An 11947-nucleotide genomic window follows, 5' to 3' on the forward strand; every position below is an offset into this window, starting at 1 on the left:
AAAGGGATAAACTGGCAAAGAAGCATAAACTAAGTTGAATTTTAGCCCGGAGAAGAGGAGGCTGAGGGGAGACCTGATTACAGCCTACAAATACTTGAGAAGGAATGGTGGGGAGGTGGGGGAAGGGCTCTTTACATTAGTGATGGGTGATAGAACAAGAGGAAATGGGTATAAGCTTAGTCAGGGGAGATTCAGGTTGGATATTAGAAAGTATTTCTTCTCTGAAAGGGTTGTCAGCCACTGGAATAGGCTGCCCAGGGAGGTGGTCGAGTCCCCATCCCTGGATGTGTTTAAGAATAGGGTGGATGAACTACTTAGGGATATGGTTTAATGGGGATTAGGGACGGTTGGACTGGATGATCTCTAAGGTCTTTTCCAACCTAGAAATCTATGAAATCTATGAAAGTATCCAAGACCAAACCTCAATGGGCAAGAATAGGAGAAGCTAAATTTAAAGTTGCTTATGGGCACAGAACTTCCCGTTAATGATGGAAGCAGAGTTTGTTGGAGGAACTTATTAAACAGCTGGCTTGAAAGCTAGCCACAATTCTTGTTAGTTCAACTTTCACACTTTGTTTTCCTGTTCTCTTTTTGGAAAATGGACTTCAATAACAAGGCGACTTGTAAAATAACTGTAAGTTTTAATTCTACCAGGAAGCACAGAAGTGAGTGCATTTTGAAAAAGAATTTGTCTTTGGGGACCATGTGCTGCATTCCATAGAGATTTGTACAGTATCCACAACACAAACATTAGATTATTTTTCCCAAAGTTGTGAGGTTAAATTTGGAATATATCCCTTACACTAAGACTTCATTGTCTGTAATAGACAATGCTTTACAAGGTTGCATTAGGAATATGATGTGTCCTAAATGACAAAAGAATGATATATGGTTAATTTATGGTATATCAGAAGGGTCATCAGAACTGAAAGCAAAGCTGCTCTCTTAGTTGCCCTTTTATGTTAGTGCTCCTTATATTGGAGCAGTATATTAATTTTAAAAAGTGAAACTGGACAGTGTCAAACTGTTTAAATCAGCTGGTGCACACCATTCAGCAGATACATACAACGTAACTGAAATTTAGTATGGAGATTTCTTTATTCTATATCCATTCCCACTTTGTATTTGATGATGAATATAAGAAAAATCCGAAACAAGAAAGATATAGATTATAGAAAACTTGGCTGTGGATATTTTTTTTTATGCAAGAGATTGCATAATTCTTTCTACACTCTAAAGCTTTTTATTTGTAGAAGTGACTATTTCACGTCTAAATTATACAGTCCTTCTGGGGTCCATGAGATTTTTTTCCTGAAGTATTTTGTAGAGTTTATTGCCCAGGTAACCTCAATTGTTTTATGAACTGATAGCTTCTTTCAATCTGTAAATTTACAGCTGGCATTTCAGATTTTCAACGATTTATGTAGAAGTCAGAATCTTTCTAGAACTCATGGATCTATTTAATTTTCAGTGAAACATTCCAGGTAGAAAAAAAAATTTATATCGCAATTAAATAAAACTGTTTATTGAAATGTTCCTGAACATTCTATTTTCCTGACTTACTGACTCTTATCCACTTAACCTAGGATTCTAGAGTTTGGGAAAAAGACAAAGAAGGTAATGTAAACTCCTATCTAATTCTACCCCATAAAATAAAGAAGGGGAAATTGATTCCATTAACACTCAGAGCTGCTTTTGCACTGCTACAAAGAAGAGTTAACTATTGCACAAATTCCTTACCTATGTATAGGAGCCTATACATTTTCTATAAAACTTAATTTTCATCAAGTCATATAGAAAAAAATCAGATGGTTTTCTATCACTATGATTAATTGCATATCACCAAAAAAAAAAAATATGTCATTTGTCAGTCATTAAAGATGTCAATTTGATCTCTGTTTACTTAAATTGAGATACAAGATCAGAATTAGTTAAGATGGTATTATTGATAAAAGTCTTTAGCAGACTTACTCACCACTGTCATGCTTGCTTTGTGTCATTTATTGAAATAAAATTATTCTTGTCAACTTTTATCAGATCAACTTCTAAGCATTTTTAGTATGTTCAGAGCTCAGAGAACGTTGGATGTAGATGCTTTTATTCTAAGTACCAAAAGGGGCATGTATCTCACTGGAGTGAAGGAAAACCTTTCACTGACTGTTTTTAGGCAGTGGAATAATGTGTTGAATTTTTAAACTTTTGAGGAGTAGCATCTCTTTCATTTCACTTTCTGTAAACATTTACTTTCCACACAATTTTTTTAGTGGCTTCTGTTATCTGCATATCCTGTTCTCTTATGAGTTAACTATTGATAAACTTTTCTACTTGTTTTCCACTTGTTTTTTGAAGCATTTTTAATACCTTTTTTGTTTTCTGTTCTAGTTTTAATTGCTTTTAATTTTTTTTTCTAAATAAGAGATTCTATTTGTAAACTACCCTAATATATAGCTTTATTAATTACTTTAGAAGACATACTTTTATCTTATCTTTAACAGAAATTGGAATGTATTGAAAAGTGCCATCTTTAGTCCTTGCAACATGATCTTGGCCATAAAAAAACTCCCTCATCTAAAGTCTTCAAATTATTCTTTTCAATGGTGTGATCTGATCATTGTGAAAATTTCTGCATTTTCCCTCTGCAATAATTTAGAGATTAGCGTATCCAATTACTGCCATATCTAAATGAAGGTACAAATAAAACCAATGTTGTTTCTCCACTGTCAGCTTTCTGCCCCTTGTCTCAGTTATACTGTTGGTAAACTGCTAGTGGTACATCTGCTTCCTCTTCACTTTTCATGTGTCGTAGTGACCATTACACAACTGAAGTTTAATCTGCATTTAATTTCCATTTTCTCATACTGTTGCAGAATTTTCAAGTTTCTTCTTTTTTTTTTTTTTTTGGTTTCGATTACAAGTCTATATTGAATTTCCTGTTGATAAAACTAGCAATTGTATGCTTTCATAGATTTCTTAACTATCCCTACTGATATCTAAACTGATGCAAAGAATGTATTGTAACTTATGATTTTTTATGATAATAAATATAGCTTTCTAATAAACAAGTTTCTTCACTTAAAATAATCTGAGAATGCTGTGGCATTGTTTTGAGTTATGACATGTTCCATTTTCCTTTTAATAATACTATTTATCTCACTGACATTTTTCCCCAAAGTAAAAGTGATAGCCACTGGTTATAATTTAGTTTGTTCTTTAACTTATAAAAATTTAAAAGCTATTTATTCTCTTGATTGCTGATGATACACATCTCTGTGTGCACCTCTATGTGCACATAGGTTATCTTTAGGATTGCTAATCAGCTTGCAGTCATTCTTATATCTCTATGGCATGATGGTTTGTTAAAATGAGCACAGCTATCTCCCTGAAATGAGCATAGCTATTATTTTATGAAATAATTGCCATAGAGACAGTCATACAGAGACAGAAGATGATGCATCACCTGAATAATGTAGCAGCAACATACAAAAAGGTTAATGATAAAAAGCACAGCAGGATGCCTGTAACCACTTCATCCTAGGAAGTGTGTGAGAAGATTTCAATACCCAAAACTAGCACAGAATGCTGTTTTATGTCACAAACATTATAAACTGGCATATATTTTTGGAGGACATTGCAACCAAGAATGGGCCAAGCAATTAGGAACTCTACTTTCGCAGAACCACACTTAACCGAACACAAGCTGAGCCATGCACTCAGAGGTGACATCTCTACTGCCAGTGAGGCTCAGCTGCTGAGTGTGCCACCAGCACATCGCTGAAGGACAACAGCAAGCTAACTAACATGCTCCTCTTACCTAAATGGCTGTGCAAACCAAGCCTTAATGTTAGTAGATGCTTTTGCTCCCGGTAGCTGATAGGACCATCTTGTGTGAATGCTACCACGAAAATGTTTCCTTTCTTTTCTGGTAATATTTCAGACCGCAGCTCTCCAGCCAGCTCTCCAAATGTCTGCCCTCCCAGTCCCCATGCAGACATACTGAAGTCCCCCGTCTGCAGGTTGTGCTCTGGGTCAAGTGCTGGTCCCACACACAAAAAGAGTTCCTTAACATGGGACATATGTCTTTATTGAATATCTTTTTTCGTGTGCTTAAACGATGCATATCCATTGTTTTGATAATTATTACAGGAAATTGAAGCAAATTTGTTAGATTTACTGTATCGTAATTAAAACTCAGCATGATTTTTTAAAGTAAGGTTCTTTAAAACTTTTTATATCAACGAATCTTTGAAACTTTAACATTATCAATGTCAAGCTTGGAAAGGCTTTTTAAATACACACATAAATCTTAATGCCTTTTTAATGTTAATATTGTCAGCAATGCCATTTTAAAATTTAATATGAGACTTAGAATGATAATAACCAAAGTGCAAGCAAGTAGCACACTGTGATATACATATTACAAAACAAAAATGTCCCCTTTCCAAGTGCCTGAAACCTATCTCAAAATAGCATTAATGATGCAGCAAACTTTGATTCCCTTTGGGTGGAATGTAAAATGGGATTTTAAAACCAGAAGATGAAGTGATACTGCGTCAGGACTACCTTTTCTATGGTACTGCGATAAAGACCTCTGTGCCCTTCCAGCCTCATGTATTGTCAGGTGGCAACACTTTGGTGAACCACCAGCAATGACTCAGCTGTCTGAATTCAGCCTTCAGAAAGAGGTACTTTCTTTATTGTGTGTCACATGGATCATACAAATATTGTTACACAAGTGCAAACGCAGCCTCTAGGCTGGATCATCAGGTTACTCTTTCAGATCCACCATGGCTGACATCTTTTCATCTTAAGTTTTGTCTGTCTCTTTCAGATCATCCTCCGCAAGACAAGTCCTGCAGCTGTTGCTAGAGCTTTTTCTCTCAAAAGTTCTTGCATGTCTCTCAAACCTAAAACCACCAATATATGAAAGGGAGCTGTTGAAGGAAAAATCCCTTCTGAAATAGCTTCTCAGTCTATCTCCACCTTCTCTGTCTGCTTTCTTACCTAGATCCTCTAGGTACACCTGCAGCTGAAGAAGGAAAGCTGTACCTGAAGCTGTAGACTACCACTGCTGTTCTACTACCAGAACTACTCTGTATCGTGGCTCTGGCCTTACAAACAGAGCTGCATAAAGATGTATTTGGCAGTTATCCCCACCTACTAGCACAGAGGTACTACTAGCTGCTGGTAACTATTATTTTGGTCCCTTCAATGTTTTGAGAAGAGTGCTATCTATCCCCCTCACAGTATGGCAAATCATATGGTATCACAATCAGGAGAATTTATTTTGATCACTGGATGTGGAATGCAAAAAACTCTGCTATCTTTTTTTTTTTTTTTTTTTCAATATGCCATCAGGAAAACAAACACACAAAGAACAAATTTTCCCATAAAATGAAGAAGTACACATACGTTTTTTTACCCATATGCATTCAGCATTCCCACTTTGATGAATGCATACATCAAATGGATTCTTCATCCACGGAAGTAATGACTTGTACTCAAGTAAGTGGCAGCTACTTTTTTTTCAGTTCCATTTACTTTGAAACAGCTCAAAGCACTTAAAGGTATCTCACTTTTAAAGTGATGTAGGCAAGCTCTTAGTCGTTTTTTATGCTATTTCCAAATTGGTGAAAATAGAGATGATTCATATTCTGCTGTCGTTAATAACTATTTATCTTCATGTAAGTCTAGATGTTTCCAAATTTGGACAAACCAAAATCTAGATAATAAGCTTTACCAGCTGCAGGCCTTTATCACAAATGATTCTTGCACTAGTTAGACCCTCCCAGCTCTATTTATCTGTCTTTTGCTTTGGAGTTCTGCACAGATCTGTATTTTTCTGACTGTTTCCTAATTGACATAGAAAGAATATTATTGTCCATACACTTTAGGATAAAGTTGTAACTTCAAAACTGACATTTTAAGAAATATTTGGTTCATTCTGTGAGTCTCTACTTCATAGCTTCTTCCCTTATTACTCAAGTTTGCTGACAAATAGGAAAGTATGACTATACTTACGCAAACACAAGCTAAATCTATGCAGAACAATGTTAACAAAGATTTCCATCTTACATGGTACATTCATTAGTTTTTGATCCTTAACCCAGCTTCTAAAGCCAGTATTAATTCCTTTTCTCTTCTTAAAACTTGCTTTAAAAATAGGAAATATATAAACTAATTGTGATACAATAATCCATTAGAAACTTCCACCCCAAAGTTCCATTATATGAACTACAACTAATTTGTTTAACAATATTCAGCCATTGAGAATCATACACATCTGCGGATGGATAATTTGTGATTTATGAATTCTTGCAGCAGGGATGTAACTGTCGTGATTACTATCACCAGTATTCAGCCACCTTCCCAAATTTTAAAGCTATCTGCATTATCTCTGGAATCCTGTCAGTATAAACTGGAACAAATGTCTCCTATCACTGGGTGTGTATTCTAAACTACTCTTCCAGATTCTTTGTATAGTTAATGGAAATGAATAGTGTCGTGGTTTTAGGCTGATCCAGCAACTAAAACTCACACAGTCTCTCCTTCTCCAATAAAGTAGAGAGGAGAGGGAAAAAAAAAAACAAAAGGACTGAGGGTTGAGGCAAGAACAGAGGGAGCACCCACCAACCATGGTCCTGGGCAAAACAGGCAGAGCTTTTCTCAAAGCAAAACAGTTTATTAATGATTACTTAGAAGGACAAAGGGAAATAAAAACCGATTACTTGAGAGGACAGAAAGAAACAAAACCAGATCTTAAAACCGACACCTTCCCCCCCCCCCACCTTCCTTTTCCTCCCGGCTCTACCTCCTCCCCCCAGCAGCACAGGGGGCAGGGACTGGGGGAGTGCAGGTCAGTTCATTCCGTGCTGTTACTGCTGCTTCTTTCTTAAAGGAGAAGGAGTCCTTACACCCTTTTCCCCTGCTCCAATGGATCCCCTACCCACGAGGAAAAATCCACAAACTTCTCCAACGTGAGTCCAGCCCACTGGAAACAATCCTTCCCCACAGATTGCTCCGGTGTGGGCTATACCACAGTCTCGGGTACTTAGGGAGCTGCAGCCACTCGCTCCGGCGTGGGTCGTCACGAAGACTCCAGATGCCTTTCTGCCTTGCCGTGCCCCCAACACGACCATCCTCGGGCTCAGGCATCTTCTCCCCACGGGCTGCGAGTGGGTCGCTGCTCCACCGAGGCCGTCCTGGTTGCAGGGGGGCAGCCTGCCATCTCACCATCAGCCGCAGGGGAAACTCGGCTCCGGCACACCTCCTCCCGCTCCATCCTCACTGACCTGCTGTCGATGCAGCTGTTTCTCTCAGATCTCAGTCCTCTCCAGGTGAACTCAGCCCAGTGGGCACCCTGGGAGTGGGGTGCCCCTGAGTTCCCCAGCTGGCTCCGCCGCCGCCATCCTCCGTGGGCAGCGCCGGCCCGACGCAGGCAGCCGCCCGGCCGGGAGCCAGGGAGCGGGGGCAGTGCCCTCCTCCCTTCTCTGGTCGATCCTGGGCGAAGCACCTTTTCCGGTTCCCTTGTCCTGACTTAAATAGGGCAATTCGCAGAGGCGCTCTATTGGCTCAACCCCGAGGGGGATGGCAGTCTGATCCGGTGGCCAGAACTAAGCCTAACCCGGATCCAAAACCGGGGAGGTCGCAGGGAGCAAAATCCCTCTCCTGCCACCAGAACCAGCCCCCCCCTCCACATCAAACCATGACAATAGCTACCTAGAGTACCTGGTTTATGATGGGACAAATCGCTCTCTAGATTCCTCCGCAATGGCCTGAAATTTCACATATGTCAATTACAACAAATTGGCCGGGCAGGATCTGAACTTGAGATAAGCTCCTGATTTGTTAAAAAAGTGTCCACAGAATAGCAATATTTTAATTTTTTAAAAATCAAGTTTTTATATGACCGTACTTAGCAGCCATATCACTGGCAAAAAGAATGCCCCTCAAAGCCAAAAACAAGAGGGCCACATTGTTCAGAATATAATATTTTAATTCAGCGATTTTGTTTTCTTATCACAAAAAGCGCACGCATTAGTCCTCAGTACAACAGAGCACACTTTCAGATCCTATTAAAACTTTATTGGGCCAGAATATGTGTTTCTGTCATTTTAAGAAATACTTTTAAGCTTAATATGCATCATACTCCCTTGAACTGCTTCTTGGTAATAATGATAAAAGAAACTGTTTTATATGACAAATAAGTAATAAGTTCATTTACAAATTATGATAGATAAATATTCTATTTAGCTCATTACATGGGGAAGTACTATTTATACTGCTGTCTTCCTTGAACCGGCTGGATGGGATGACATCCTACATCAAATCTCACCCATATTTATACTTCCTTAGAAAGATTTTATGCTGTACTAATATTTTTTTTTAGAATAACACTAGAAGAACTAAACTTGGATTATGTCAAAAAAGACGTTGTGACGAAAAGTGCACTTGATGATACTTGGTAAGAACAATTGTAGTTGTTATCAGTGCAAAATAAGACTAAGGCATTAGCAATTAATAGCCTTGTTTTGAAGATTTTTGAATGTTTGAAGAGCTGTAATATCTAAGTTTATACTGCTGTAGCCTAGCAACTTCAACTGTTTTTTAATAAAACCCCACATAGCTTTCATTTCTTCCCCTTTTGTTCAGGTATGAAGATTAAAAAAATTTAAATGACTAACAGAAACAATTAGTAGATTCTTAGCTAAAGCAATAAGATGTGTTATCTTAATTATCAGTAACCTCTCCAGTTGGCATAGAAAGCAGCAGAAGAAATTGAGAATCACGTTAGCTTCTAAAATCATTAAATATTTTGTATTTCACATTTTTAAGAAACCCAGGTAACTAAATTCCGTTATATATTCAACTGCCAGACAAGAAGTCACTACTTACTTAGCGACAGCTTGCTCCTGAAACACTTCTAAGTCCTGCTCCATGCTATTATTGTCTTTTTAACCTGTTGAAATAACAGATATAAAATAATTTAGATTCTTAAATGTGTGCATTTACACAGCCAAGTAGTGTATACTGGATAGCTCTACACCTTCCTTTGAATTTCTGTAATCCTCCCATTGCAAACAACAGGGGCAGGGAAATGTAGCTCTGATTACAGGCTGGAATGGGCAAGACTAAAACTTCCAGAGAAAACTCAGCAGCTTTTGCGCTTGGTTCAGCACTGAGATTACTGAAGGTGGTGCTAGCCTGAGGATAGCCCTGGATTTTCACCAGGAACAGTGTGTTTTGGATGATTCCGTGTTGTGTGATGTCAATGATTTGCCAGACACTCTGAAATACATAAACCTAAATGTGTCATAGATCCATGGCTGCGTTCATCAGCCGTTTCCCACACCTTCACACGCCCTAATTAACCTACACCCAGGCTATAATTGCTCTCAAGCACAATTATGGACTCCCATTGCCTATTCGCTCCCTCGCTTGGCAGATGCAGCCCCGAGGCACACAGCCCTCAAGTACCTCGGCAGGAACACCAGACCAAGACTGTTGCTGGGACCAGTCCGGTTCTGTAGGTCCGGCAGGGCCCAAGGACGTGGGGCGAGCCTGGCCGCACGCACCAACAGGAACCGGTCGTATTACGGGTGGCACGAAACAGCCCCAATTCCTGGTGGGGGTGAGCAGCGGGGCTCTCCAGGGCACGGCTACCAGTACGTACAGATGTGCGGGCACCACCGCACGGCACCGCAGCCTTGGATCCACAGGGACCGGCACCTGAGCAGACCGGGGCACCCTCGGCGCTCCCCGGGCCCCCGCGGCGGTGCCGCGGCCGCCCCCTCCCCCGTCGTTACCTGCCGCGCTCGCCCCGCCGCTCCTTTCGCACCCGGCGTCGCTGCGGCCGCGGCCCGGTCACCCCCGCTCTCCCATCCCGTCCCCTCCCGCTCTCCCATCCCGCCTCAGCTCCCGCCCGTCGCCGTCCCCTCCCGCCGCGCTCGGCGGCTGTAGCGGACAGCGCCCGGCGGCTTCTCCCGTCGCCGCGGTAACGCGAAGGGCGGCGGGGCGAGGCGGGAAGGCGGGCAGCCGGCGGGGCGGCCGGGGAGCGCGGAGCGGGGCGGGACGGCCGGCGGGGCGCGGCCGAGGCCGGGGCGGCGGCCCGAGGGGCGGGCGGCGGCGCCGGGCGGGTGCTGGGGGCGCGGAGCTGGCGGAGGGGAGCCGAGGGGAGGGCGGCGGGGCTGGGGCAGAGCCCCGCGGGCTCGTCGCCGCTTTCCGCGAAGGGAGGGAGGGTGGGAAGAGTTCCCGCGGGGCGGGCGGGGAGCTGCCGCGGCGCAGGGGCAGCGGCGAGGGCATCCCGGTGCCACTCGTGCCTTTGGCAGCGCCCGGTGGCCTCCAGCGGCGGCCCGTCGGTTCCAAGGGAGCCGGAGTGAATTTCACCTCGGGCCATAACACCCGGGATAAAGAACATTCACTTTTGCTTTAACGTAATTTAAGGAATCAGTAGGCAGGGTGGTAGGTAGGGTTTTTCCCTTTTTTCCTTTTTTTTTTTTTTTCCTCCTTTAAAACGCTATTATTACTAGATAGTGAAAAGGCGGAACGTTACCCCTTTTCTTTCTGAACGAGTAGCTCTGCTTTTGCAAAATGGCTTCAAATGGTTTTCAGATTGTTGTGCAAACGACTTGGATTTTGGATGATGCTTCTCTTTACATTTTTGTGGACTTCAGTACTTCAACAACAAAGCACTTTAAGAATCACAGCTATTTCAACTTTTTGCAGTAATAATTTGTGCTTCCAAACTTAGGGTTTATAGACCTCTTCAAACACCAGGGAATTTTTCTACCAGGACAGTGCAATTCACTATGTGTGTATTGTCCTGAAATCGCTTGGAGCATTTTCGGGAGCTGCTAGTCTATTTATATACACTAAATTTCAAGCTTTTGGTTTGTTTTGCTTGGCCTGTTTACTTAAATTAGCCAAGTGAACTGCATTTTTAATATCAGTTCTAAGGAATAATCTATTTCATTCGTTTCTTACGTACTGTGCTAAGGCAGATGGTTTTCATGTCAGCAGAAATACTGTTTCAAGCTATGAATTATGAAAAATATTTTTCCAAATGAAACATTAACATAAAATTATATGCAGAGTTTCAGGAAAGTTCCTGATAAAGTTTGTTTACTCACTCCACAAAATAACTGGCAATTTTCCTTTGTAGTTTTCTTAAAGATTACTAAAAATGTTTTTATTTTAGCTTTATACTTTTCTTTTTAGGAATGTCCCAGGAACACTTTAGATCTGCAGTGCAGTCCCACAGCACCCAGCCAGAAGAGCAGAGCGGGGACATGGGCGGTGACCGGGGTACACCACAGCCAAGGGGTGGCCAGACAAGCCGGCAGCAATGGGCACATCTGAGGTGACTCCAGAAGACAAGTCAACGCAGTCAGGAGCAGTGAGGTGTGGTGCTGAGCACAGGCACAGCTCCCACGCTGCTCAGATGGCCCAGGGGCATGGCCCTGAGCTAAAATGCTGCTCCTGAGCTGAGGGCACAGGCACCCAACACAGCATCTCAGTCTCTGTCTTGCAGCAGCCTTGACTCCAGGTTACGGCTGCACCATGTCAGAACTGGCCTTGAGGACACGCAGCCAAACCTTTGGGGAAGAGCAGAGGAAGCTGTGGGACCTATTGCTGCACTCAAAGCCCTGAAAACATTTTTCTTCATTACACTTCTGTAATTACACTTTTCTTGATTATTTGCTTATTGTAATAGAATTAATGTGAAGAAATCACACTGAAACATTTTATTTTTGATACCCGAAATGCTTCAAATATAATTTCTAATAATTGAAATACTGTTTTAAGATTTTTTTTTTAAAGTGAAATTTAGGATGATTTACTTTAAATACTTAAATTTAGGATGATGATGTTAAATATTACATACTAGAAATAATTTTTAAAGTATCCGCCAGCAAGTTTCCATTTGTTCATCTGGAGGAACTTTTCAGCC

General features: G+C 41.4%; 1 protein-coding gene across 1 annotated transcript in view; it reads right to left on the bottom strand.

Moving 5' to 3' along the window:
* DEUP1 (deuterosome assembly protein 1) overlaps positions 1-8936 on the bottom strand; it is a 51352-nt gene extending 42416 nt beyond the window's left edge. Inside the window, exon 1 of the mRNA XM_086614194.1 lies at positions 8893-8936. Within this exon, the coding sequence (XP_086470320.1) occupies positions 8893-8936 (44 nt within the window). The remainder of the gene's footprint in view (positions 1-8892) is intronic.
* Positions 8937-11947: the final 3011 nt, after the last annotated feature.

This window comes from Tauraco erythrolophus, chromosome 1 (assembly GCF_009769465.1).
Source record: "Tauraco erythrolophus isolate bTauEry1 chromosome 1, bTauEry1.pri, whole genome shotgun sequence".
NCBI classification, from domain to species: domain Eukaryota; kingdom Metazoa; phylum Chordata; class Aves; order Musophagiformes; family Musophagidae; genus Tauraco; species Tauraco erythrolophus.